Source organism: Archocentrus centrarchus, chromosome 24, assembly GCF_007364275.1.
Source record: "Archocentrus centrarchus isolate MPI-CPG fArcCen1 chromosome 24, fArcCen1, whole genome shotgun sequence".
NCBI classification, from domain to species: domain Eukaryota; kingdom Metazoa; phylum Chordata; class Actinopteri; order Cichliformes; family Cichlidae; genus Archocentrus; species Archocentrus centrarchus.
The window spans coordinates 32,813,004-32,836,975 of record NC_044369.1 but is presented as its reverse complement, the minus strand read 5'-3'; the positions used below and the strand labels follow the sequence as shown (position 1 = coordinate 32,836,975).

General features: G+C 42.4%; 1 protein-coding gene across 1 annotated transcript in view; it reads right to left on the bottom strand.

The window, feature by feature from the left end:
• ddhd1b (DDHD domain containing 1b) overlaps nt 1-23,972 on the bottom strand; it is a 43,459-nt gene that overhangs the window by 11,610 nt on the left and 7,877 nt on the right. Inside the window, exons 6-8 of the mRNA XM_030722365.1 lie at nt 8,479-8,585; nt 2,436-2,692; nt 1,607-1,682 (exon numbers count right to left, since the gene is read on the bottom strand). Of these exons, the coding sequence (XP_030578225.1) occupies nt 1,607-1,682; nt 2,436-2,692; nt 8,479-8,585 (440 nt within the window). The remainder of the gene's footprint in view (nt 1-1,606; nt 1,683-2,435; nt 2,693-8,478; nt 8,586-23,972) is intronic.

The following is a 23,972-nucleotide window of genomic DNA, read 5'->3' as shown; positions in this document are numbered from 1 at the left end:
ACCCTTCAGCATGCAGACTGGAGTAGCCAGGATCTAACAACCGACCTTCCAATTGGTGGACAGCCTACTCTACCTCCTGAGCCACAGTCATCCCAAAATCCTCAGACTGACAATCTGGTGCAACGGCTCGTTCATTAGTGATGATGAACACAATTTGGACCAATGGCTGGACCCCCTGTTGTTTGCCGTGCGGGAGGTGCCAAGGCCTCCATGCAATATTTTCTCTTCAAACTGCTGTTTGGTAGAAAACCTTGCAGTCTTTTGGACCTACTTAAAGAAAACTGGGAGAAAAGTCCAAGTCCCAGTAAAAGTTAGATTCAATGTGTCATGGACCTAAGAGCAAAATGTCACACTTTGGGTTGGCTGTCACATGAAAATTTGCTCCAGGCCCAAGAACATCAACATCACCTGTACAACAGGGGAACCAAAACCAGACAATGTTCACCGAAAGATAACATTGTCTTCTTCCAGCTCTAAATTACTAACCAGGGGCCAAAGACCCTTTGAGGTCACACAATGAGTGGGGGATGTTGACTATGAGGTGGTGCAAACTGACAGAGGCAGAGCAACACAGATTTCCCACCTCAATCTGCTTGGAATTGCACACACAACTCTTTATTGTAATACTTGCAGGAAAAATACTCTCATGCTCTCTTCAGAGCATTCCTGCTTCCGGCTCCAGTTTGTCCACCACTGCCTTCCTCCATCCTCGCACCTGCTACAGTGCCATGAAAGTATGTAGAAGTATTTGCTCCCTTCCTTATTTCTCAACATGGAGGGAGGGAGCCTGTCGGTCTGGTGAGCCAGCCAGAGTTGAGTTGGGGCCCAATTCCTCCAAACCTTCTCCACTCCTTTGCAATGACCATTTCTCACCAGCCTGGAGGCAGATGTTGCAGCACTGCTTTTCTGTGTTTTCTCTTCTACCACGTCGCACTGATCTCATACAGCATCATGTTAAGACTTCCCCAGGGGTGACAGTTCGGTCGGAACACAAACGAAAAGTAGTTCTAAAAGAATTATAGAGGAAAAATGAGGTTGATAGAAGAGTCACACAGTGCCTGGTGTAGTCCTATTGTTCTTGTCATGAAGAGGGATAGGGCTATAAGGTTCTGTGTTCCTACTTTGTGTCCCGGGTTGACGAGTTCTAGACCAGCATGGAGTAAAAGAAGAAAAGAAAAAAAAAAACTAGACCAGTTTTGTCCCAGCAGGTATGTGGGGTTGACCACCCAGTGCTCTACATCAGATGGAAACTATAGCATGTTGGAAAAGGTGTGCTGGGCAATCCAGTGGGCAGTCAACACCTTATGTTGCTACCTGCTGTTGGACCATCCCTCATTGCAGTAGCTCCACCACATGAAGGATGCCAATGCTGGGACCACCTGGCTTTGCGGGCTTTTAAATTGAGGTGGTCCAAGGCTATATAGTACAGTAGGTGCGGGTCCGGAGGACAGAAGTGGTGTACAAACTGGAGCAGGAGGCAGGAAGTCTCTGAACCTGAGCATTTATGAGAGTATTTTTACTGCAAGTATTACAATAAAGAGTTGTGTGTGCAAATCTGCTCCCTCTATTTGTGGTTACTGAGGAGAACCTGCTACACCATCTTTACCTTGAATTTCAAGGCAGGAACTGCAACACAAGACGAGGTCTGCAGACCCTGGAACTGATCCTCTAAGTCCCTCAACCTGGATAGGATGATGGATACCATTCATTATTCCAGTGTAAAGCAGCTGACACAATTTTCAGCCAGAAGCAAAGAATGATGTAACATTTGTGAGCTGGAAAAAATCTGACATTAAATGAGATGTAAATGTTTCTCCAAGTCAATGAAGGAACAAGAGTGAGCTCTCTGAAAAGGCAGAGCCAAGCCACAAACACACAGGACAATATTAGCAAATTGCTGTATTTTCTGAAGCTGTATTCCAGTGAGTATTTAAATCTTTATCACATCTAAAATTACCTAACTCAGCCAGAGAGTTAATCTTGTGTTTTGATGTAAAGCCACAGAAGAACTGGAAGACCTAGCTGGGGTTCAAACTAAGAAGATTCTTGTTGACCGTGCCACCCAGTGAAGCACTATGGTGCCATCACAGACCATCTAAGGGATTTTGGTAGAGTACATCTGCACAGCAAAGATAGTAACACTGCTTTGCATTCGCAATACAGAAGTAATGTGACAAGGTAGAATGTCACGATTTATGTTTTTAATTACAAATGCAGACATTTACAGTTACAGGAAAATAAGAATACGTCTGTTACTAAGTAGGCAATAATCACAATCCAATTAAAATTTCCTCTGTACCTGTCCATATACAGAAAAAAATGTGCAAGAATAGGGACTATCACTAAAGTCTTTTGTACCCTTTGGTACACTTTTTGCCGAAACAGATACGGACTCGAACTCCTTACCTGTTTCAGAAGAAAAACCTGAGGAGTACCTGAGGCGCGTTAGTCTCAGCTGCTCCTGAAGGTGGCGCTCTTCATCCATAGGCCAGCAGACCTTTGTATCCTCTGGGTCTAGGCCTTCTGGATGATGAAAGCGAACTGGGTCCCAGCCTGTCATGATGTCAAAGGTGATGACGCAGCCCAGTGAGTGTGACACTATGGACACCTTTCCATTTTTCTCAAAGTCTGGGTTCCGTGAGCAGAAGAGGGAGTACAGACGGTTCAGTTCCAGAGTCAAACCCCTGGTAATCTACAGAGACAAGCAAAACATCAGTATGTATCCACAACACTGTCTGATAATAAGTCTAATTATTTCAATCAGATTGATATAGATTTGGTTATATTTGATACTTTAGGGTTATTTCGATCAGCCAGTAGACAACAATTCAGTGCTGCACAGCCAGGCTAGATTCCAACAGCACATCCAGATTTCAGTACCTGGAGGAAACCCACACAAACTTCACACAAAAAGACCAGGGTTCACACCAGGAACCCTCTTGCTGCCAGGCGATAGTCTTAACCACTGCACCGCCATGCTCCCTCTGTGCCAAAGTACAACTATGAGGGAACTAAGGCAAGCCTGAGGCTACATGTGTTTCTTAAAGGGAGCACAGAAGTAATGGACCCCACTTTTCCCAATTTGTGTCCAAATATTTTTTAAAGCAGTTTTACATGTGGTTATTCATACTTTACTTTGATCAATCTCTCAGTTTACAAGAATTTGTTTTTTGAAACTTGAGTTACATCATTTTCTTGGCAGCTTTCTTAGCTCTTTTGGAAGCTCTCCAAACTCTTACAGTGTAAAGCACAAAATAAATGTAGATAAGGTAGTGTTTTACACTACCTTATCTACATTAGGCCCTTAGCCCTAAACTGTTACCCTGAATAAAAACAGTGTGTATCAGAGTATATGGGTCCAACAATGTATATCCTTCCAGTGTATATATGACTAAAAGAGAAAAAAACAACAGCACTGTACCTGCTGGAGGAATGATCAGTGGGGGTAATTTGTGTCCATTCCTCTGCACTTATTCTACCAAAACCAGGGGATGATTAAAAAGTTTTCGCAGTCTGCCCATACAAAGCAAAAGCCATACCTTATTTAAATTTGACCAGTCTCCCAGTAAATATCATCTTCTTGGACATTTTCAGACAGTGCAATAGCTATTTTTAGATTCCTGGAAATCCTGTTATGACCACTTAGACTGTGTCCTCTGTGATTTCCCCAGAAACCTCAGACTTTTGCAGAGAGCAAACACTGACTTCTTTTTCAAACTGGACCAACTTTCACATGGAGGATAGTGGGTGACGAGAGCAGTATTCAGCAGTTGCCATCTAAAGAATCCGAGCTTGAAGACAGTGTGACAGGTGAGGAGTTTGATCACGAGCTTGCTTGTCATTTTTTTTACATTCAAAACATTGTTCTTCCAAATGAAAATACTACCAACACAGAGTTCTACTGTAAAATCCTGAAGTAGCTAAGGCAGGACATTCAGCAAAAATGAACTGAACTCTGGTGTATGCCTTTGTGTGCCAGATCAGTACAATCTCACCAAATCCACCAGCTTTGCCTTCCTGCAAGTTCCATTATTTCGACAAAATGAAAAGCCAGCTGTAGGGTCTCTGTCTTGACATAGTGGAGGAGATTCAGGATGCAATGGAGTTGCAATGGGACAGAACAGGACGTCCACTGAGTGCTCCAAAAATAGCTGGAAGATACACAGTAAGTTGACCCTGACAAAGAGATTGGTCAAATTTAAATGAGTTATGGTTTCTGATTTTTAATGAGAGTGCTACCTCTGCCAACAACTGTGCAATAAACCTTCGTCCTTATTCTACTCCCATCCAATTCACTCTACACCCCGTCCCACCCAGGCCTCAGTAACATCACCATCAAGTCAACTCTCACATCAGGAACATCAGTCCCACCTCTCTTAAAACAGTTCAGGCATTTCTCATAACACAGTGTGCAAAAGACACTGAAACAATCAAAACCTTTTCCACATGTGTTAAGGCATGCAAAGTCTATTAATAAATTCAACTCTGTGATTAAAGAATAAAAACTTTTCACCACTGTTTTAAGACTTAGACACCAAATGGTTTAATACTTTTTACTGACTGAAAAACTGCTGCAAAAATGTGGGCATAATACAAAAATTAAATGTGAAGGATTTCTCTGAAACACGTGGATCCAGATACAGACAGATCCACTTACGCACACACAAATCTCTACATTTCTACACATCTACAAATCTCTACACACGTGGATTCATTTACGGACACACAGAACTTTTGCTACAATAATAGCCCCATATACATCTAGCCTAGTTGCTGCAACCCTGAGTGTTGCAAATAGCTTTGTATATAGAAAATTGTAAATACTTGTCACTGTACATATTGAGCACTACATATGCTTGTAAGAGTGATAAGACATTTTTGTTGACACCAGTTTTCTCTTGTTGTTGGCTAGGAGCTTAGGTTAGATATTTGTCTTTTGTTTGCTTTCTGTTTTGGTTAGGTGAGGATAGGAAACATTAGAACTTTTGTTTGTTGTTTTGGCACTGCTCACTGCCGAAGACAAACTGCTGCTTAGCATCCTCAGTTATTCTGTGCTGACAGTCTTTAATTGGAAGTGGTTGGAGTGGAGAGTTGCACTTCATCTTATGTGCTAGAGATGTAACATGAATTGGGGCTCGTCCATTCTTTTGTTCATTCTCGTCGTTGAGCACATTGTCCTTTGTTGCCTCTGCTTTCCTGATTCTTGTGTTTGGGGGTGGCAGTGTGGAGTTTAAGTTGGAGGACTTTACAATAAGTCCAACTTTACAATAACTTTACAATAAGTCCAACTAGGGAGGAGAAGCTTAATAAGTGTAAGAAAGATGACCTTAAGTGTAAGATAAGTGTAAGAAAGATGGGCGCCACAGGGCATGGTCCTCTCACCCTTTCTGTTCAGTCTGTACACCTCAGACTTCAGGTACAACTCAGATCACTGCCACCTACAGAAGTTCTCATCAGATGTGTATCAGATGGGAACAACAAGGAATACAGGGGGGGTCAGTGACTTTGTCGACTGGTGTGAGAACAACGCCCTCCAAATCAATGCCAGCAAGACGAAGGAGATGATCATAGACTTCAGGAGGAAATCCCCCCTACAGCACCGGTGAACATCCAGGGAAAGGACATCGAGACAGTGGTCTCTTACAAGTACCTCAGGGGGCACCGAAAGGGACAGGAGCAGGATCGACAAACTGGTGTGGAGGTCGAGCTCTGTGCTGGGATGTCCTCTGGAGTCTGTGATGATGGTGGGTGAGAGGAGGATGTTAGCAAAGCCCCCCCCCCCCCCCCCCCCCATTCACCCTATGCATGAGTCTGTGGGTGAGCTGAGCATCTCCTTCAGTCAGAGACTGAAACATCCTCACTGCAGGAAGGAGCGCTTTCACAGCTCATTCATCCCAACAGCAGTTAGACTGTATAACACATCATGATGTCATCAGGCACCTGACACTTTACCGCCACTGCCATCACTTTATGCATACAGTCCATATACAGTTTATCACAAAAGTGAGTACACCCCTCACATTTCTGCAGATATTTAAGTAGATCTTTTCATGGGACAACACTGACAAAATGACACTTTGACACAATGAAAAGTAGTCTGTGTGCAGCTTATATAACAGTGTAAATTTATTCTTCCCTCAAAATAACTCAATATACAGCCATTAATGTCTAAACCAGCAGCAACAACAGTGAGTACACCCCTAAGAGACTACACCTGTAAATGTCCAAATTGAGCACTGCTTGTCATTTCCCCTCCAAAATGTCATGTGACTCATTAGTGTTACTAGGTCTCAGGTGTGCATAGGGAGCAGGTGTGTTCAGTTTTGTAGTACAGCTCTCACACTCTCTCATACTGGTCACTGAAAGTTCCAACATGGCAAAGAACTCTGTGAGGATCTTAAAGATGAATTGTTGCTCTGCATGAAGACTGTTATATAAGCTGCACACAGACTACTTTTCATTGTGTCAAAGTGTCATTTTGTCAGTGTTGTCCCATGAAAAGGTATACTTAAATATATGCAGACATGTGAGGGGTGTACTCACTTTTGTGATACACTGTACATTTTATTTATTACACTCACCCATATAATGCATACCCTGTATGCTGTGTATCTTACTGGCTACAAATGTATATAATGTTTTGATATCTGTATATAGTGTTTTGATGTGTGTGTATATGTATATGTGTGTATTGACATTGATATATATTTTATGTATATAGTGCTTATGTATATGTGTATAGTTTTTCTATTCTATTCTATTTTAGTTCATTTGTTTTTACTCATCCTTTTCATTTTTCTCTGTACTGAGCTGCTGTAATGCGCAAATCTTATCTTATCTTATCTTATCTTATCTTATCTTATCTTATCTTATCTTATCTTATCTTATCTTATCTTATCTTATCTTACACTTATTGCAAATTCCTTTGATGTCCCAGTGCCAACAAATGTAAAGAAAAAAGAGCTGAAAGAGCTCCTGTGTGCAAAGCTGGGTGAAAGGGGTTTGTTCGGTGAGCCAACTCCAGCAGAAGGAGTTGAGCTGGGTGCTGTTGCTGGTGTTCCTGCCCTGCTGCAGTCTCCCTCCTCAAACTGGCGATTCTAGAATTCTGCAATGAACCCTGCGAATAAAGGAGCTGGAGTTGCAAAAGCAACACTTGGAGGTGGAAGCCACTTAAGAGTGAGAGCTCTGGAGCCCTCAGTCACCTTCCCTAAGCCAGAAGACAGCTTTGACGTGAGTAGGCACATCAAACTTGTCCCACCTTTTAGCAAATCTGAAGTAGATACATATTTCACAGCATTTGAGCGCATTACAGGGGCACTATACTGGCCAAAGAGCAGAGGAAGCAAAAGTACAGAAAGGTGGTCACCCCAAACACCGATTTGATTTCTCTGCTGTTTATTCACTGCATTAATTAATGAAAATAGACACTTAAAAGTTAATTTTTTTGAAAGCATTCTTGATCTACAGCATTTTTCCCCACACCTGCATAAAACATTTGAACTCTTGTGTTGCTGGCCCCCAGCTGACCCCCCCAGCAACACACATCCTGCCCAAGTCATATCTTGTGGGACTTCCAGATACAGACAGACAAACTGTTAATGGCTAACCAACCAGATACAGTAGTGGTGGACAAGCAGAGGAGGAAGGCCATAGTGATGTAGCAATACCAAGTGAGAGTAACGTAAAGAGTCAGAAACAGGAGAAGTTCGATAAATACCAAGGGCTGAGAGAAGAGCTAGAGAGGATGTGGAAGGTGAAGGCAGCAGTGGTCCCCGTGGGAATCAGAACACTTGGGCAGTGACACACACACACACACACACACACACACACACACACACACACACACACACACACACACACACACACACACACGCTCACACACACACACACACCAGAATAGAATTTAAAATGAGTTCTTTGCAAAATTGTCTGTTATGTGTAGACATAACACTGGGTCATCTTGCAAGTTAGGTGTTTTTTTTTAAGCTTGAATGATTCATAGGTCAGTATTAAGTGGCCAAACAAACAAGAACATTCCTCTGAAAATGGTCAGGTACAAGAACTGGACTGAAAAAGCAGCCAATGTCCAATGAAAAACTTTGAAAGGTCTGCAGAAATATTGCTCAAGACCACCATAAAAATTACAAGAAAGTCTGAAAATATTCTGGAAAATGCCTTCATTAAGTTTTTAATTAAAACAATTTTTGAAATTCTTAATAAATTTTCCTTCAAGAAGACATAGGTCTGGGCTCTTCTGGGTTAAAGTATACAGAAGTATGTTTACTTTAAACCATATTTCTTTTCTGCTTTCATTATCACGACAGGGCCATGGTGCCTGGATGTGTGCGATAAAACTACCACTGATGTTTCCAGGGTGTGCTGGAGGGCTTGGTCACAGATGGAGTGACCAAAGGTGTGGTAATAAATAAGTAAATCTTATGTTCAAAGATGGTGGGGACCTTTCATCCCCTCACTCACCTCATCTCTGTACAGAGGACTTGTGTAGTACATAATGTCCATGGCACTGCTGTTCAACATATCTCTGAGACCTCTAACTTTGTCTGGAGTGATGGAGTCCACTGTGTCTGTAGGAAGAACATAAAAATACACAAGACACAGCTGTCAGATGCTCCCAGAGGAAAATGACTTACTTTTTAATGTTTTTTCATGTACTTGTGTAGAAGTATGATTCTGGCCTGCAATACAGACCTATAGTAGAACTCAGCAGGATTGCTCTTCTGTTCCACATGAACGTAATCCAATAAACCACAACAATAAGTGAAGGGAATGACATCATCATTAAACAGCTGTCATGTCCCGTGGGTCTAGGGGACGAGGTAGCAGCATATGTTCAAGAAAACAAACAAGGAAATCAAAACCGTTGGTAAAATAAATACTGTGTATTTACAAGAAAACAAACTAGCCAGAACACAAAACAATCTCCAAACAGGAAATGCCACCTGTCCTGCCAGGTGACAAGAAACACAACAAACCCACAATCAACTAAATCCAATAAACCCAATCCTCCAGAACCCTGGAGCACATCTGTGGTCGGCCCACAGACAGGTCACTCTCCACCACTGCAGTAACAAATCATCCGCACGACCAACACTGTTGTGCAAACTGGTCTTGACACCACTCTCTTCTCTCTCGGGTGCTGCCTCCTATCCCACCTCCTTATATCTTGTGTCCTTAATTAGGAGGAGACGCTCCAGATGTGGAGAGAAAGAGAAAGGCCGCAGAGCGATCCCACCCCCACAACAACAACGATACAGCACACAGCTGTAACAACAACAATCATCTTGATAAAGAGCAATGTTCTGAGAAACTGTGGGTCCTGGCATTCATCTAAATGTTACTTTCACACATACCAATCACCAATCACAATCACATGAGATGAGAGACCTGTGGTTCCTAGGATACTTAAGTACAAATAAAATAGGATCAAATTTAATTAAATTATGGTAAATATTAAAAAAAGACCCTAAAAAGTGATTGCCTAAAAGGATGAAACACTGCAGCCAAATGCCAAGGAGAATACATCTGTTTTTCAAAGAGATTTAAATGTTTTTAAATGTCTGTACCATCAGACCTGTTCAGACACAGAGTTAGATTACTCCACAATTTCGTCACTGCTGTTGCAAAGACTCGATCACCTCTCTGTTATGATCTAGATGGCTTCCGTAAGAACAGCTGGTTAGATGACCTCAGAGCTGACCCCTACCTGACCATCTGCACCAACACATTACAGAGCCAAATAATTTTCACATATTTAATATCTTTCAAACTGCTGTCCATCTCAGTAAATGGAACAAGATGCCTCCTTCCCCATAGGGTGGGAAAAAAAAGGGAGACCCACATGATCTAGGTGAGGATGGCATACCTTCCCCCACACCTGAGAGAGAAGGCCCTTGGCCCCTGCAGATGGAGAGTGATGGCAGTTTGTCTGCTAGGAGCTGAACTTTCTCTAATATCCAGTGTTTTGATGGCTACCATGGCACTACTATTTTAGTGAAAGCCCCTGATCTGAGATCAACATCCCAGCTATATCTCTGCCATATCTGGTCCACCACCTGTGGATGAAGACTCCCCTCTCTGAACAGTGATTTCTCTCTGGAGCTGTCTGTTTTCACTAAAACATGTTGCCCACGGAGATATGGCAAAAAATACCATAAAGATAAGATCACTGAGGGCAGCTCAAAAATATTTATGTGATCCTGAGCCAGCCTCTGGGACTAAATGGCAACTATGATGATCCCCACAGTAACACCCTGACCCTGTCAGAGGTAAATGGTAATGGTAAAAGATAACTGGACGGGTTCTTATATAGTGCTTTTCTGCTCTGCCTGAGGACTCACTCTCATTCACCCATTCACACACATTCATATCTTCAAGCACTTTTTTCCATGGATTAAATTTAACATTTACACATTTTCACATTCCAATGAATAGACTGGGAGCAACTCGGGGTTCAGTAGCTTGCCCAAGAAAACCACCAACCTGCTGATTAGTAGATGATCTCCTATACCTCCTGAGCCACAGCCACTCCACAAGGGTGTGGTCAGGGTTACCCTGGATGATGCCACCCCCAGAGGTACTCCTGCAGCGAGAGCTGCTGGGTCCCTCCATGGCTGCAGAGATGACTGAGAGGGCACAGATGTAGTGATGTGACCCAAAACTGAAAATCCCTCATAAAAAGCAGCCCCAAATGCCCCACACATATTACAGAGGCCAAGTAGATGGAGACAGAGTTGGAACTGCATGGCTTTCCCTACCTGAAAACAGGAGAGACATTGAGTGAAGGATGTGATCCTCCACTCCGAAATTGTGATTTGATTAGAGATGGAATTTATATTGAGCCCCAGATACTCTATACATTGTGTGGTTTTCAAGCGACAGTTTTGCTGGTTGATCTTGAAGCCAAGCTGATTTATCACTCCACTCAATCATTATCCATAAAGTAGAATATCCTGATGCTTGAAGATAAATGGTGATGTGAAAATATGCATCTTCTGCAGAGGTCAACTGAGTGACAGGGTACTTTACGTGTGAAGTGATGAAAAAAAAAGCCCTGCTGAGTCTCCTTGCAGGATCACTGGACCACTCGGGCTACTCTGATCACCTATTTGTGTAAGAGAGGTGAAATAGGTTGAAAGCATATCCCTCTTTTCCTGCAAGTGCTGATCTTGCTCATTTTCACCAAATGTGGGCCAAAAAGACCCTTAGTGGGGTCATAAGCTGTGTCCATGACTTCAGCCTTCTGAGCATCTCCCAAGCCGTACAGGTTTAGCCATAAGCTCTCTCCTGAGACTGTGAGGCCCATCACACACCCACAAACTTGAACTGCTACCCTGAAAGAGTGTAGGATCATTGGACACACAGATTTTATCCCCGAAGGTTTGGAGACTCAAATCCAGCTGTCAGCCCATGTCTTCCAAAATCTCTGCCTGATTTGCAGACAGCACTATGACCACATTAAGGGAGCATACTGACTGTTTTGCATACTTGTACATAATTTGATAAATGGGTGCAGTGAAGCAATCTATGTTACTGGGCAGAAATATGTTTGAAGAAGGGCAGGGTGCTCCATCCGGTGACGCCATTGTCCTACTGGGAGACTTCAATGTTCACGTGGGAAATAACAGTGAGATCTGGAGGAGCGTGATTGGGAGGAATCTGATGTGAACCCGAATGGTGTTTTGTTTGGACTTCTGTGCAAACCACAGAAGTCCAAACAAAACATATGTTCTGGCCATATGTTCTGGACACTCGGGTGAAGAGAGGAGCTGAGCTGCCAACTGATCACCATCTGGTGCAGAGCTGGATCAGGTGGGAGGATGCTGGACAGACCTGGGGCACCCAAACGTATAGTGAGGGTGTGCTGGGAATGCCTGGCACCTCCAGCAGAACTTCAACAGCATTCCAAGGGAGACTGAGGACATTGAGTCCAACTGGACCATGTTCTGAACCTCCATTGTTGAGGCTGCTGCTCAGAGCTGCGGCTGCAAGGTGGTTGGTGCCTGTCATGGTGGTAATTCCCAAACTCGATGGTGGATACTGGAGGTGGAGGGAGCTATCAAGCTGAAGAATGAGTCCTATCAGTCTTACTTAGCCTGTGGGACTCCAGAGGCAGCTCACAGGTACCAGCAGGCCAAGCAAGATGCAGCTCAGGTGGTGGCCGAAGCAAAAACTCGAGTGTGGGAGGAGTTCGGTGAGGCCATGGAAAAAGCCTTTTGGATGGCCTCAAAGCAATTCTGGCAAACTTTCAGGAAACTCAGGAGTCACGTGTGCTCTACTCACACAGTATATCGTGCGGGTAGGGTGCTGCTGACTTCAACTGAGGCTATACGCGGGTGGTGAAAGGAATACTTCGAGGATCTCCTTAATCCCACTGACATGCTTTCTGTAGTGGAAGCAGGGTCTGAGGACAAGGGGGACATCTTGCTCCATCACTGGGGGTAAATGGTAAATGGTCTAGTTCTTATATAGCACTAATTCTCACACCCGCCACATAACACTCGGCCGCCAGCCAATCCACTGTGAGGCCACCACCTGATGAAGACAACAGGACCACATCAGCCGCAAAAAGGAGAGATGAGATTCTGAGGCCATCGAGGCAGAAGTCTTCTGCTACTTGGCTATTAGGGTTTAATATTTTTCCCGAAAATGACATGAATCAAATCCCGGGAAATGACGAGCCATTTCCCGGGAATCCCGGGAAAAAGTTTATTTATTTATTTATTTTAATTAGGCCTTCTGTAGCCTGTGTCGGCCTTAACCTATTGTGATATTGTAGAGGTAGCTTTCCAGCTATGTCCTGTTATGCCCAGTAGGGGGTAACGTCGGCTTGATTAACGCAATAAAACCTACATCTGTACATTGGAGTGCTCGAGCTATGCGGTGTTGTATCGTTCCTCAACACTCCCTTAACAAATATAATTCGAATATTCCTCCATTGTACATGGAATTATACCAAGATATTTTACAATTGCTGGTGCAAAACAATACGGTTCATCTCCACAGCATTGATAATGGCTCAGCCACGCTGTCGTGGCGACATCTGTTGCACTATATCTCCACCAGTGGAACGCTGTAATAGTCATTGAAAAGTTAACTACCGTACTACACTATAATATGGCATAACACAGGGCCTTGAGTAATGCACTACGACTTGGTCATTGCCATTCTGGCAACAGCAAATTTATAACACCGTGTCTGAGGGTTAAAGTAGGTTCGCTGTGAATCGTCTATTGAAAAACTGGCCAATCCTTATAGCCTAAAAAATATACATTTTACTCAACTCCATTTTAAAAGCGAAATATGTTAAAGCAATCTATTTCATGATAATTTCTTCACACATTAGGCCCGTATCCTAATTCATGATTGTTAGTAAGCGGCTGCAAACGAGGAAAAGAAACACTCGAAGTTAAACAGATATTTCTTTATTGTTCAGGGCAGGCATATTTTATAGGCTATATAATGCAATATAACAATATATAATAATATAAAATTATATAATACAAAATACCTTAGGGTAAACACATTGCCTACGATTTCAACAAATTAAAGAGGAAAAAAGCACAACTGTGTAATACCTCTATTAAAACGCTTGAGATGAAGGCTGAAGCCTTAAACGGAGGCTGAACGTGCCTGAAATGAAGAGTAATGCTTTTCGCATTAAACGAACCCTTCTCTCAATATTTCCTTAAATTTAACATTCTGAAGCTTTCTTTTCTTTCTGAAAGTCAAATCGACGCGCGCGACTTTTTTCCCGGTTTCCCGTCTAACGTTTCCCGGGAAACGGGAAATGGTTCTGATCGCATTTCCCGGGAATCCCGGATCCCGGGATTAAACCCTATTGGCTATGCCCAGAAATACTGACAATATAAATTAGAAACAGAATTGGTGACAAAGGGCAGCCGTGTCAGAGTCCTACACCCACCGGAAACAAGTCCAACTTATTGCCAGCAATGCCAGCCAAGCTCTCACTACAGTTGTACAGGGACTGAATGGCTCATAACAACCAGCATATACTCCCATATCACCCCTCAAAGGATACCCTGTGGAATGCAATCAAATGCCGTCTCCGAGTCAACCAAACACATGTAGACCAGATGGGCAAACTCGCACACACACTTGAATATCCTTGATAGGATGAAGAGCTAGTCCAGCATTCTGCAACCAGGACAAAAACTGCATTGTTCCTCTTGAATCAGAGTTTTGACTAACAGATGTACTCTCCTTTCCAGCACCCTGGCATAGACCTTCCCCGGGAGGCTGAGGACTGTGCTCCCCCAACAGTTGGAGCACAACCTCCAGTCCCCCTTCTTAAAAGATGGGAACCACCACCCCAGGCTGCCAATCTAGTGGTTGCGCCCAATGACAACCAAGACAGCCCTAAAACATCCAGAGCCTCATCCATCCCAGGGGCCCTGCCACCAAGGAGTTGTTTAACTACCTCATTGACCTCACCCCCAGTGATGGGTGAGTCATCCCCCGATCCCCAGATTCTGTTTCGGCTGCAGAAGGTGTCAGTGGTATTAAGTATTTTTTCCACCACCCGACTGTATCCTCAGTTGAAGTCAGCAGTGCCGCACCTGCACTATATACTGTGTGAGAAGAGCACTGCTTTCCCCTCCTGAGTTGCCTGATGGTTTTCCCAGAATTGTGTTGAGGCAGTTCGAAAGTCTTTTTCCATGGCCTCAACAAACTCCTCCCACACCTGAGTTTTTCCTTCAGCCAACAGGGTCCAAAACATGGTTGACTCTCCCTTGGAATGATGTTGAAGTTATGCTAGAGGTGGGAGTTGAAGATCTTGTTGACTGGGGCTCTGCCAGGCATTCCCAACGCAGCCTAAATATACATTTAGTTACACCAGATCTGTTCTGCATCCTCCCCTGCCACGTGATCCAATTCACCACCAGGTGGTGATCAGTTGACAGCTACCCTCGATAGCCATGGATCACTCCTCTGCCCTGGCCGCCCATGACACACATTGTGCTCAATCCCTAAGATGCCTCCTGGATCCAGCCAGACTCCACAGGCTAAGGCTCAGCCACCAGGCGCTCTCCCTCGAGCACCTTCCTGAGGCCTGGCTCTAGGGTGGGGCCCCAAAAACCCTCTCCCAGGCAGGGTAAACTGGTCCCTTGATCTCTCTGTCATAAGGGTCATTAGAATCGCTCTTTGTCTGGCCCCTCCCCCAGGACCAATTTACTTTGGGAGACCCTACCAGGGGGTAAAAGTCCCCAGACAACATAGCTCCCAGGATCACTGAGACACACAAACCCCTCCACCACGATAAGGTGACGATTCACAGAGTGGATAGTAGTAATAATAATAATCTTCAAGTCCTTCAATAGTAATCATAAAGACAAGCCACAATGAGGGGTCAAGCAGTAAGATGCAACAGTTGCTAGGAAACAAGAGTGAGAGTAGCAAGAAAGAAGTGTTAAGATCAAGGAGACAGACACCCTCTCTATTTTTAAGATTAAGCTTAAAACTTTCTTTTTTGATCAAGCTTATAGTTAGGGCTGGATCAGGTGACCCTGAACCCTCCCTTAGTTACGCTGCAATAGGCCTACACTGTGCAGGGGGTTCTCATGATACACTGAGTGTTTCCAACATTTTGATTGTTGGATTTTCTCTGTAATTACTTGACGGTCCTTCCCTTACATTATAAATCACCTTAAGGTGGCTGTTGTGATTTGATGCTATATAAATGAAACTGAATTGAAAAATCTGTCAGCAAGATTTATGGTAAAACACACTTTTGCTATAAACAATAACGTTTGTGAGGTGTTTTACATGCGGAGCCGGCCAACAGAAACATAAAATGCTGGGACTTTTTCCCCTCCTGGTTCCTACTCTTTGCTGCGGTCCATTTTTTTTAAAGCACAAACACATTTGTCCCTATAGTTTTTTTTGCTTCTTTGTACAAACTTGGGTGAAGTAGCCAGTGTTTCTGGGGAAGTGCTCTTCAGGTTACATTGTAAACCTTCAATAGTAACTAACAATATTACTGGGGGTGGCTGTGGCTCAGGAGGTAGAGCAGGTCATCTACTAATCGAAAGGTTGGTCGTTCGATTCCTGGCTGCTCCGGGGTGCCAAAGTCAAAGTATCCTTGGACAAGATGCTGAACCCCAAGTTGCTCTCCGATGCAGCCGTCGGAGTATAAATGTGTTAATGTTAGATAGAAAGCACTTTGAAACAGTGCTTGTATGAATGCGTGTGTGAATGGGTATTCAGATAGAGTACAAAAGCACTATATAAGAACTACCGTATTTTTCGGACTATACGTCGCTCCGGAGTATAGGTCGCACCAGCCAAAAAATGCATAATAAAGAAGAAAAAAACATATATAGGTCGCACTGGACTATAAGTCGCACTTTTTTTGGGGGGGGGGGGGGGGGGGGGGGGGGTTGATAGAATCCAAGACCCAGAGCAGAAATTCCATCTTGAACGGCAATTTAAAATAATAATGGATTAAAGAACAGGACGAACACGGTTACGCCTACGTTATGCTAACGTAGCACATTCAGCTACATGACGCACAACGAACACGTGTTCGGTATGTTAACGTAACATTAAGTTATTCAGATAACCATAGCATAAAGAACATACTAACAAGTTAACCAAACCATCAATCCATTGAATTCTTCATCCTCGGTGTCACTTCTAAACAACTCCGCACACTCTGTAGACGAAGCGCCGCTTCCTCTTCTGTGTCGCGTTAGTCAGACTCGTCGTCAGCTGCAGTTCCAATTATTCCAGCCTTTCTGAATCCCAACAGGATGGTTTGGTTGTCACTGAAGCCCATGTTTTGTTGATCCATCCAATGACTTCCAGGAAAGTTGGGTGGCGCATTCTCCCAGTTGCCGTTAAGCTGTGCTCTCCATCCATCATCCACTGCGCCCACAGGTTACGCAAGACTGCCTTAAAGCTGCAGTTCACGGAGATGTCAAGTGGCTGGAGTATTTTGGTTCATGTGTTGTAAATGTCACATATACGTCGCTCCGGAGTATAGGTCGCACCCCCAGCCAAACTATGAAAAAAAGTGCGACTTATACTCCGGAAAATACGGTACTCCATTTACCATTTATTAGACCTAATAAAAATCTCAGATTAATAATATAAGATTAACAGAGTTATGGCATTTTCCTATAACAATGTCAGGGCTGCAGCTCCATCTAGTGGCATTTAGGACAACCATTTATGGCACTGGGCATCTATTAAAACCTTAACAATTAGGCTAACCGACTAGTATGTCTGTTACCAACAAGTGACAATAGCAACAATTGATCTAGTCGACTAGTGGCTCACATCCCTAGTCCTGATAACGATGGGCTTGGGCTGTGATGTGACAACAGCAGAACAGTGCAGAGGTGAGACTTGCTTGCTTGCTGGGGTTGTGGCTGTTGTGGTGATGGCAGAGACTGGAATGACTGGATGAAGGCTTTAGATTTTTATGTCCAAATCCCCCCCACGCGTAATGCTAGCTCCACACTCCACACGGTCTCCGGAGGCAGACCATAACAGTAGAATCTGACCTGTATGGAACCAGTGGACATAGCTTTTAAGATTGTTGGGGAGTTTCAAAACCAGCTCCTCATTTTCTGAGGATGAGGACCCAGGTGCAGATCACAGAGGCAGGCAGATAGGGGTAGCGAAAAGCGAGCCTTTATTGAGGCTAATACAAACTTGAACATAAGGGCAAGGAAAACTAAAACTACTGAAAACCTAAACTGGGACATACTAAGGCAAAGAAAACACTGGAGCTTAGGAAAATAGGAACAGGGACATAGATAGGATGTGAACAGGAATATTTGCAAAAACATGAACAGGAACGTGCACGGAAAGAGACTCTGACAAAGGACAAAGGGAGGACTGAGATAATAAATACATCAGATAATGAGGGATGCAGAAATAGGAGGGCAACACAGCTGAAACTAGTCACAGTAGACAACTTAGATGAAGTAAAATCTAAGTGAGACTAAGACATATGGTAAATGGTAAATGGACTAGTTCTTATATAGCGCTTTTCTACTCAGTATGAGCACTCAAAGCGCTTATACAACCTGTTTGCATTCACCCATGCACTCCCATTCATACAAGCACTTCCATTTTTTACGAAGCTAAGTGCTTTTTTAATTAACTAACATTCACACGCATACATACTCCGACAGAACGGTCGGAGAGCAACTTGGGGTTAAGTATCTTGCCCAAGGATACATTGGCATGTAGCCTGGAGTAGCCAGGATTCGAACCGCTGACCTTCCGATCAGTAGGTGACCTGCTCTACCTACTGAGCTACAGCCACATATGAGCTCGACACAGAGACAGAAGATAAACAGTATGAAGAAGGGTCAGACTTAACAGGAGACACAAAGAACAGGACACAGAGATCAACCTAGGACTGAATGGGAATTTAAAAAAGGGAATTAACCTGTCAGCTAAAACAGAAAGATAAACATAACTGAATGGAAAGACATGACAAACTTGACGCGACTAAACGGGAAGACAGGTGAATAACATAACACAGGAGGGAGTAACACTGAGGGAGAAATTAACTAAGTAACTGAAAAGATTAACTATACTCAAGAAAATATACAGGACAAAATATAAACACCATCAACAGAACATTTACAAACAAAGCTTAAAAGACCAAAAAACTCAAAATCCTGGGCAAACTGACCGAGGACCATAACACTGCCATTGTGATTTCACTTTAGAAATATGTAAAGATAGAAATGAAGGCTACAAAGCTACAAGCCTGACTGCTCATCACTGCTTCTGTTACCTGTTAAAAATCAGGCTCTGGCTGCTGGGATCAACTTGGCATACACTCAGCTTTAATATCACTCTGGGAACTTCACTAGCATTGTGTGTGCTATTTGTGCTGATGCTTCAGAAGAGCCAAAGTTGTGTTGCTTCTGTCCTGGTTACAGATTGCACTTTTCCATCGCACTCTTGTCCTTTCTTTTAATTAAAAATAAAGTAATAACTGAAGGACCTTTGTAAGTAACACATAACTGTAATATAATTACTGAATTTATTACAATACAGTGTTATATTACAGCATTACTTACAAAAGTAAAGGAATTAGAGTAACGCATTACTGTAGACATGTTACACTTACCGTATCATTATAGCCCATACAGTGTATCACCATAATCAATTACAGGCAACGAATGCGGCTTCTACAAGTTTTTTTTTTAGCATTAGCAGAAAAGCAAGATTTATTTCTGAAGTTAAAAACCAATCTTCACTTTGAGCTTCCTAATAAGATTAGCAACATGTACATTAAAGAGACGCTTGTCATCTGTGCATATACCCAAATATTTCAGTGTTTTTGCCGTCAGTGATGTGCGGTGAGGTTTATGATGGTGAGGCACTGACTCGCCTGGAGTCGTATGTTCACATAACCCAAAATAGAAGCTTACAGTATATTTCAATTTTAATTATGCTAATGATTAACTATGCATTAATCAACTCCATACTGTTCAACAATGATGGCAAGAAAAACAAAATGTTTAATGTTTTTTTTTTGGGGGGGGGGGGGGTCTCTAAATTTTAAAAATTTACCTTTATTTGAAGATTAAGTCCATGTGCCTAGCCTTCTCCCTATGGGGCAGCACTGTTGCAGCACTGCCCCCTATCAGTGCAGCATGGTACTTTCTGCCTCACCCTTTTTTGTGATCAAATTTTTATCTTATCTTTCTTTAGAATGAAGTACAGTTAGACATTTGCATATTACAAAAAGAAAAGCATATGGAGCATGAATTTGCATACCTGTACATAATGTTTATACAATTACATATGAATAAGCAAAACAAAACATAAAGAGGAAAAAAAAAACCAAAAACCCTAAATAAAACCCACCTGCTCCCTGGATCCACTAACTTCAGTACCCCTAAAGTGAGCGCCATGCCTTCACTGTTGATTCTTTGGCTCGGTGAACTCTGGCTATTGACATTTCTAAATAAAAAATATCCAAATATGTCATGATCCATGCTCGAAAAGAAAGTGAATGTGGAGGTTTCCAACACATTGCAACTAGTTTTTACGCAGCTGTAAGTCCTGCCAGGAATGCTCTTCTTGTGTCCAGTGTCAAATCCAGCTTTGTTCAAGATGAATATAGTAGGTGAGCAGAGCAATCTGATCCTAAACATCTTAGATAAATTAAGGGTGGCCAACTTCAAAATTCGGCCACCGGGGCACACTCCCAAAACAAATGAAAAAAACTGCCAATACCTCTGGAAGAACAGAAAGTACATATGGGCTCATTAATAACCTTCATCAAATGAAGTTTCCTTGGAGTTAAGTAAACCCTATGTATAAAGTTGTAATGTATTTGTTGGTGATCAGGATTTCTAGATGCTAAGCTCACATTAGCCCATACTTTATCCCCGTCAAATAAATGTTCCATATCTGGAATGTCTCTCCTCCACATCCTGTCTAATGCCAGAGGTCTGTATGTGTGCTGCAACACAAACCAATAAAGACTTGAAACAAAGCCTGTTGTGCCTCTAACAGAATAGAACAGTTTATGAAATGGGTGTATTGTGAGAGGGCCCTGTAAAGGGACACCACTATCTTTTAGAGATGATCTTAGTTGCAAATATAAAAAAAAGGAGGATAAAAAAAACCCTCCCTCCCCATAAATGTCGCCTAGCATGTGAATTTCTTTCCTTTCCCAGCTAGGAAAACAAATGGGATGACCACCAATCAGTAGTTTATCATTATTAAATATTGGGAAGTGTGGACCCCATCCAGAAGAGCACCCAGCTACTTTCTCCACCCTTCTCCATATGCTTAATAAATACGAGATTATAGAACCAAATCTTAAGCAACTTTGATGTTCTGAAATATTAGTGTGCAGAAATTCAGCTAAAGAATATGGAGCTAACATCTGCTCCTCCAGAGCATGCCATGACACCTGTGCCTCAGGTCGAAACCAAGTTAAAAGAGGCCTCAATGTAAAAGCCCAATTATTCAGTCTCTGAGGGAGAGGCCGCCGGCCTGTCTTTCTCGTTGCATTGTGGTGAGCTCAATATGAGGTCATTTACCACGCCAAATAAATTTTGTTATTGCTGCCTGTAGGTTGTTCCAATACTGAGAGGGTGGAGGGAGGGGGAGCATCGAGCTTACAAAATTGACTCTGGGCAAAATATTCATTTTAATTATGGCTACCCTACCGCACAGAGAATTGAAATCTAGACCATCTCTCAAGATCCGCTGTAACTTTGTTAAGTGTATTAGAAAAATTATTCTTCGATAATTTCTGAATGGAGGAACAAATATCCACCCCCAGGTAAACAAAGTTTTTGTGCCTGGGAGAGATGCAGAGGCGGAGGAATCACTCATGGCCTGGTTTAAGGCATTAAAGCTGATTTCTGCCAATTTATTTTAAAACCAGAAAGCATGCCATAATGTTCAAAAGTTGACACAACATGTGGAATGCATTGCACAGGGTTATTTAAGTACAATAAAATATCATAAGCATATAATGAAATATGATGGTGTGTGCCATTAATAGTAAGTGGGAAGGTTGTAGATGAGCTGCATATGTCCTGTGCCAATGGTTCAAGCGGAAGGGCGAATAGCAGTGGACTGAGGGGGCAGCTTGTCTTGATTCTCTAGAAATGGTAAAAAGTGGAGAGCTAGTTTTGCCTGTAAGCACTACAGCTGTTGGATTTTTGTACAGCACGTTAATCATATTAATGAATGGTGTGCCAAAACCCCCAGACTCTTCCTGCCGCCCCCTGTGTATTCTCACCGTGCATTTATGACCGATCACAAAGAATAAACATGTCAGAGACATTCATTCAGTATTAGACAGACTGTGGAACATCAGCATGTGCAGCACATGTGTCATCAAACATGTATATTGGTGATATAAAGAGAGACAGCAATGGGCATGTGCCAACCGCCTGCTTTAGTATTGTATGTGACACAGCGCCACCAGAGGTGAGCCACAGCACTGCACATTTCTTCCATGTGTTTGAACAGGCGATGTGTAAATTCCACGATTTTGACCATTAAAGTGTTGAAATAATTCAGAAAACAGTTTTATAGAACAGTCAAGTGGGCAAATGTATTTTCTGTTATCATTGTTAGTATTTTACTCGTCATGACGGGGAGGCACTGCCTCACCTGCCTCCCCTGACTGCACGTCACTGGATGTAACAATGCTAATATCCTCAAACCTCTGTGATTAGGCTTTTGAGAAGACCATGAATTTTGTTTTCTGAACATCTGAACAGTTTAGAGATTGGATGATAGTGAATGGATCTCCACCTTTAAGTAGTGGGAGAACATAGGCAGCTTTCCAACTTTTAGGTATGAAGCCGGACTGAAGACTCAGGTTAAAAAGGTAAGTGACTGGTTTTGCAATAATATCTGCTTAGATCTTTAAAAGATACAGGTCAGGATTATCAGGACCTCCAGACTTTTTGTCATCAATGTCCTTTACAAACTTTAGCTTTACAAACGTGAGCAACTGAAAAAGGCTTAAATTCAAACAAAATGATGTTTCTGATTTTGGTGTCAAAAAATTGAACCTTTGAACTATCAAATATAGATCCAGCACATATATAGTGCTTGTTAAAGTAACTGACCAGTTTTTTTTTTAGTTTTGTCCTTAATTTCATCTGAGCCAATCATGATATGTTCAGGGAGATATGAAGCAACATGTGTATGAGACAAGGATTTAATTGGTTTCCAAAAAGTTGAGGGGTTGTTTAAACTATCTGTGAAAGATTTTCTAACCATTAAGGTGCATTTATTTCTTAGGGTTTTAAATATATTCCAGTCAGCTGAAGAATTTGAAAATATTGCTTTGGCCCAAATGAATTAACTCTGAGAGACTATTTGAAACTCAAGGGTTATTGCAACCACTGATCCTGAACATTTTAACAGAAGCATGTTTATCACAAATTGATAAGAATGTTAAATTAAAATAATCGAAGGCCAATTTAATATCTGGGAACAAAGAAGCTCTGTTAAGATCACTATAGTACACGTCATGAAAGAAAGCCTGCTCATTAAAACTCTTAAAATCCTTTGGGGATTTTTGTATCACCCATAAGGATGAATTGAGATGCATTAAATGTAGATATCTGAAATAAATTTAAGAGCATCCCTAGAAGCAGAAGGAGGTCTGTAACACCCAACCACATTAATGTAAGAATTCTTTGGTACACTCACTTTGACAGCTAAAATCTCAACAGAGTACCAGAACTAATAAAGCAGGATGTGACATATATGGCAACTCCACCTGTCCTCCCTGTGCCAACCTTTGCCGGTTTAAGTTCCAGCTCAACTCAAAACATCATTTTCGGGTTAGATGGCAGTAATGCTGTATAAAGCACTTTGATTGCTCAAGCAGAGTAAAAAAGTGCTATATACAGTTGTGCTCAAAAGTTTACATATCCCAGCAGAATTTTTGTTTTCTTGGCCTTTTTTAAGAGAATATGAATGATAACACAAAAACATCTTTTCCACTGATGCTTAGTGTACAGTGTTCATCAATAAATGGTTTCACCCAACCATGAAGTGGAAAAGATGGTCATAGAAGGCATAAAAAGATTGAACAACTCAAACAGAGTATAGACTATTGGAAGACACCTCCAATCTCTCTAGTCGGTAAAATGAATGCAGTTAAAATGGTGGCACTGCCATGTTTCATGCATCTTTTCCAATCTCTTCCCTGCTACATTACCCACTCACATTTTAAGCAGATGGATTCAGTCATTGTGCCCTTTATTTGGAGCTATAAATTGATAAGAATCACAAAGAAACATCTATGCAAACCACGGGAGGCTGGGGGGTTTGCTCTTCCTGACTTTAGGATGTATTATTGGGCTGCACACCTATCGGTGCTATCCTGGTGGAGGGCGCCCCGGCCCCCTTCATGTTTCTGCCCATCTTGGTTGTATATGGAACGACGGCTCTGTAGGAATACCTCCTTGTTA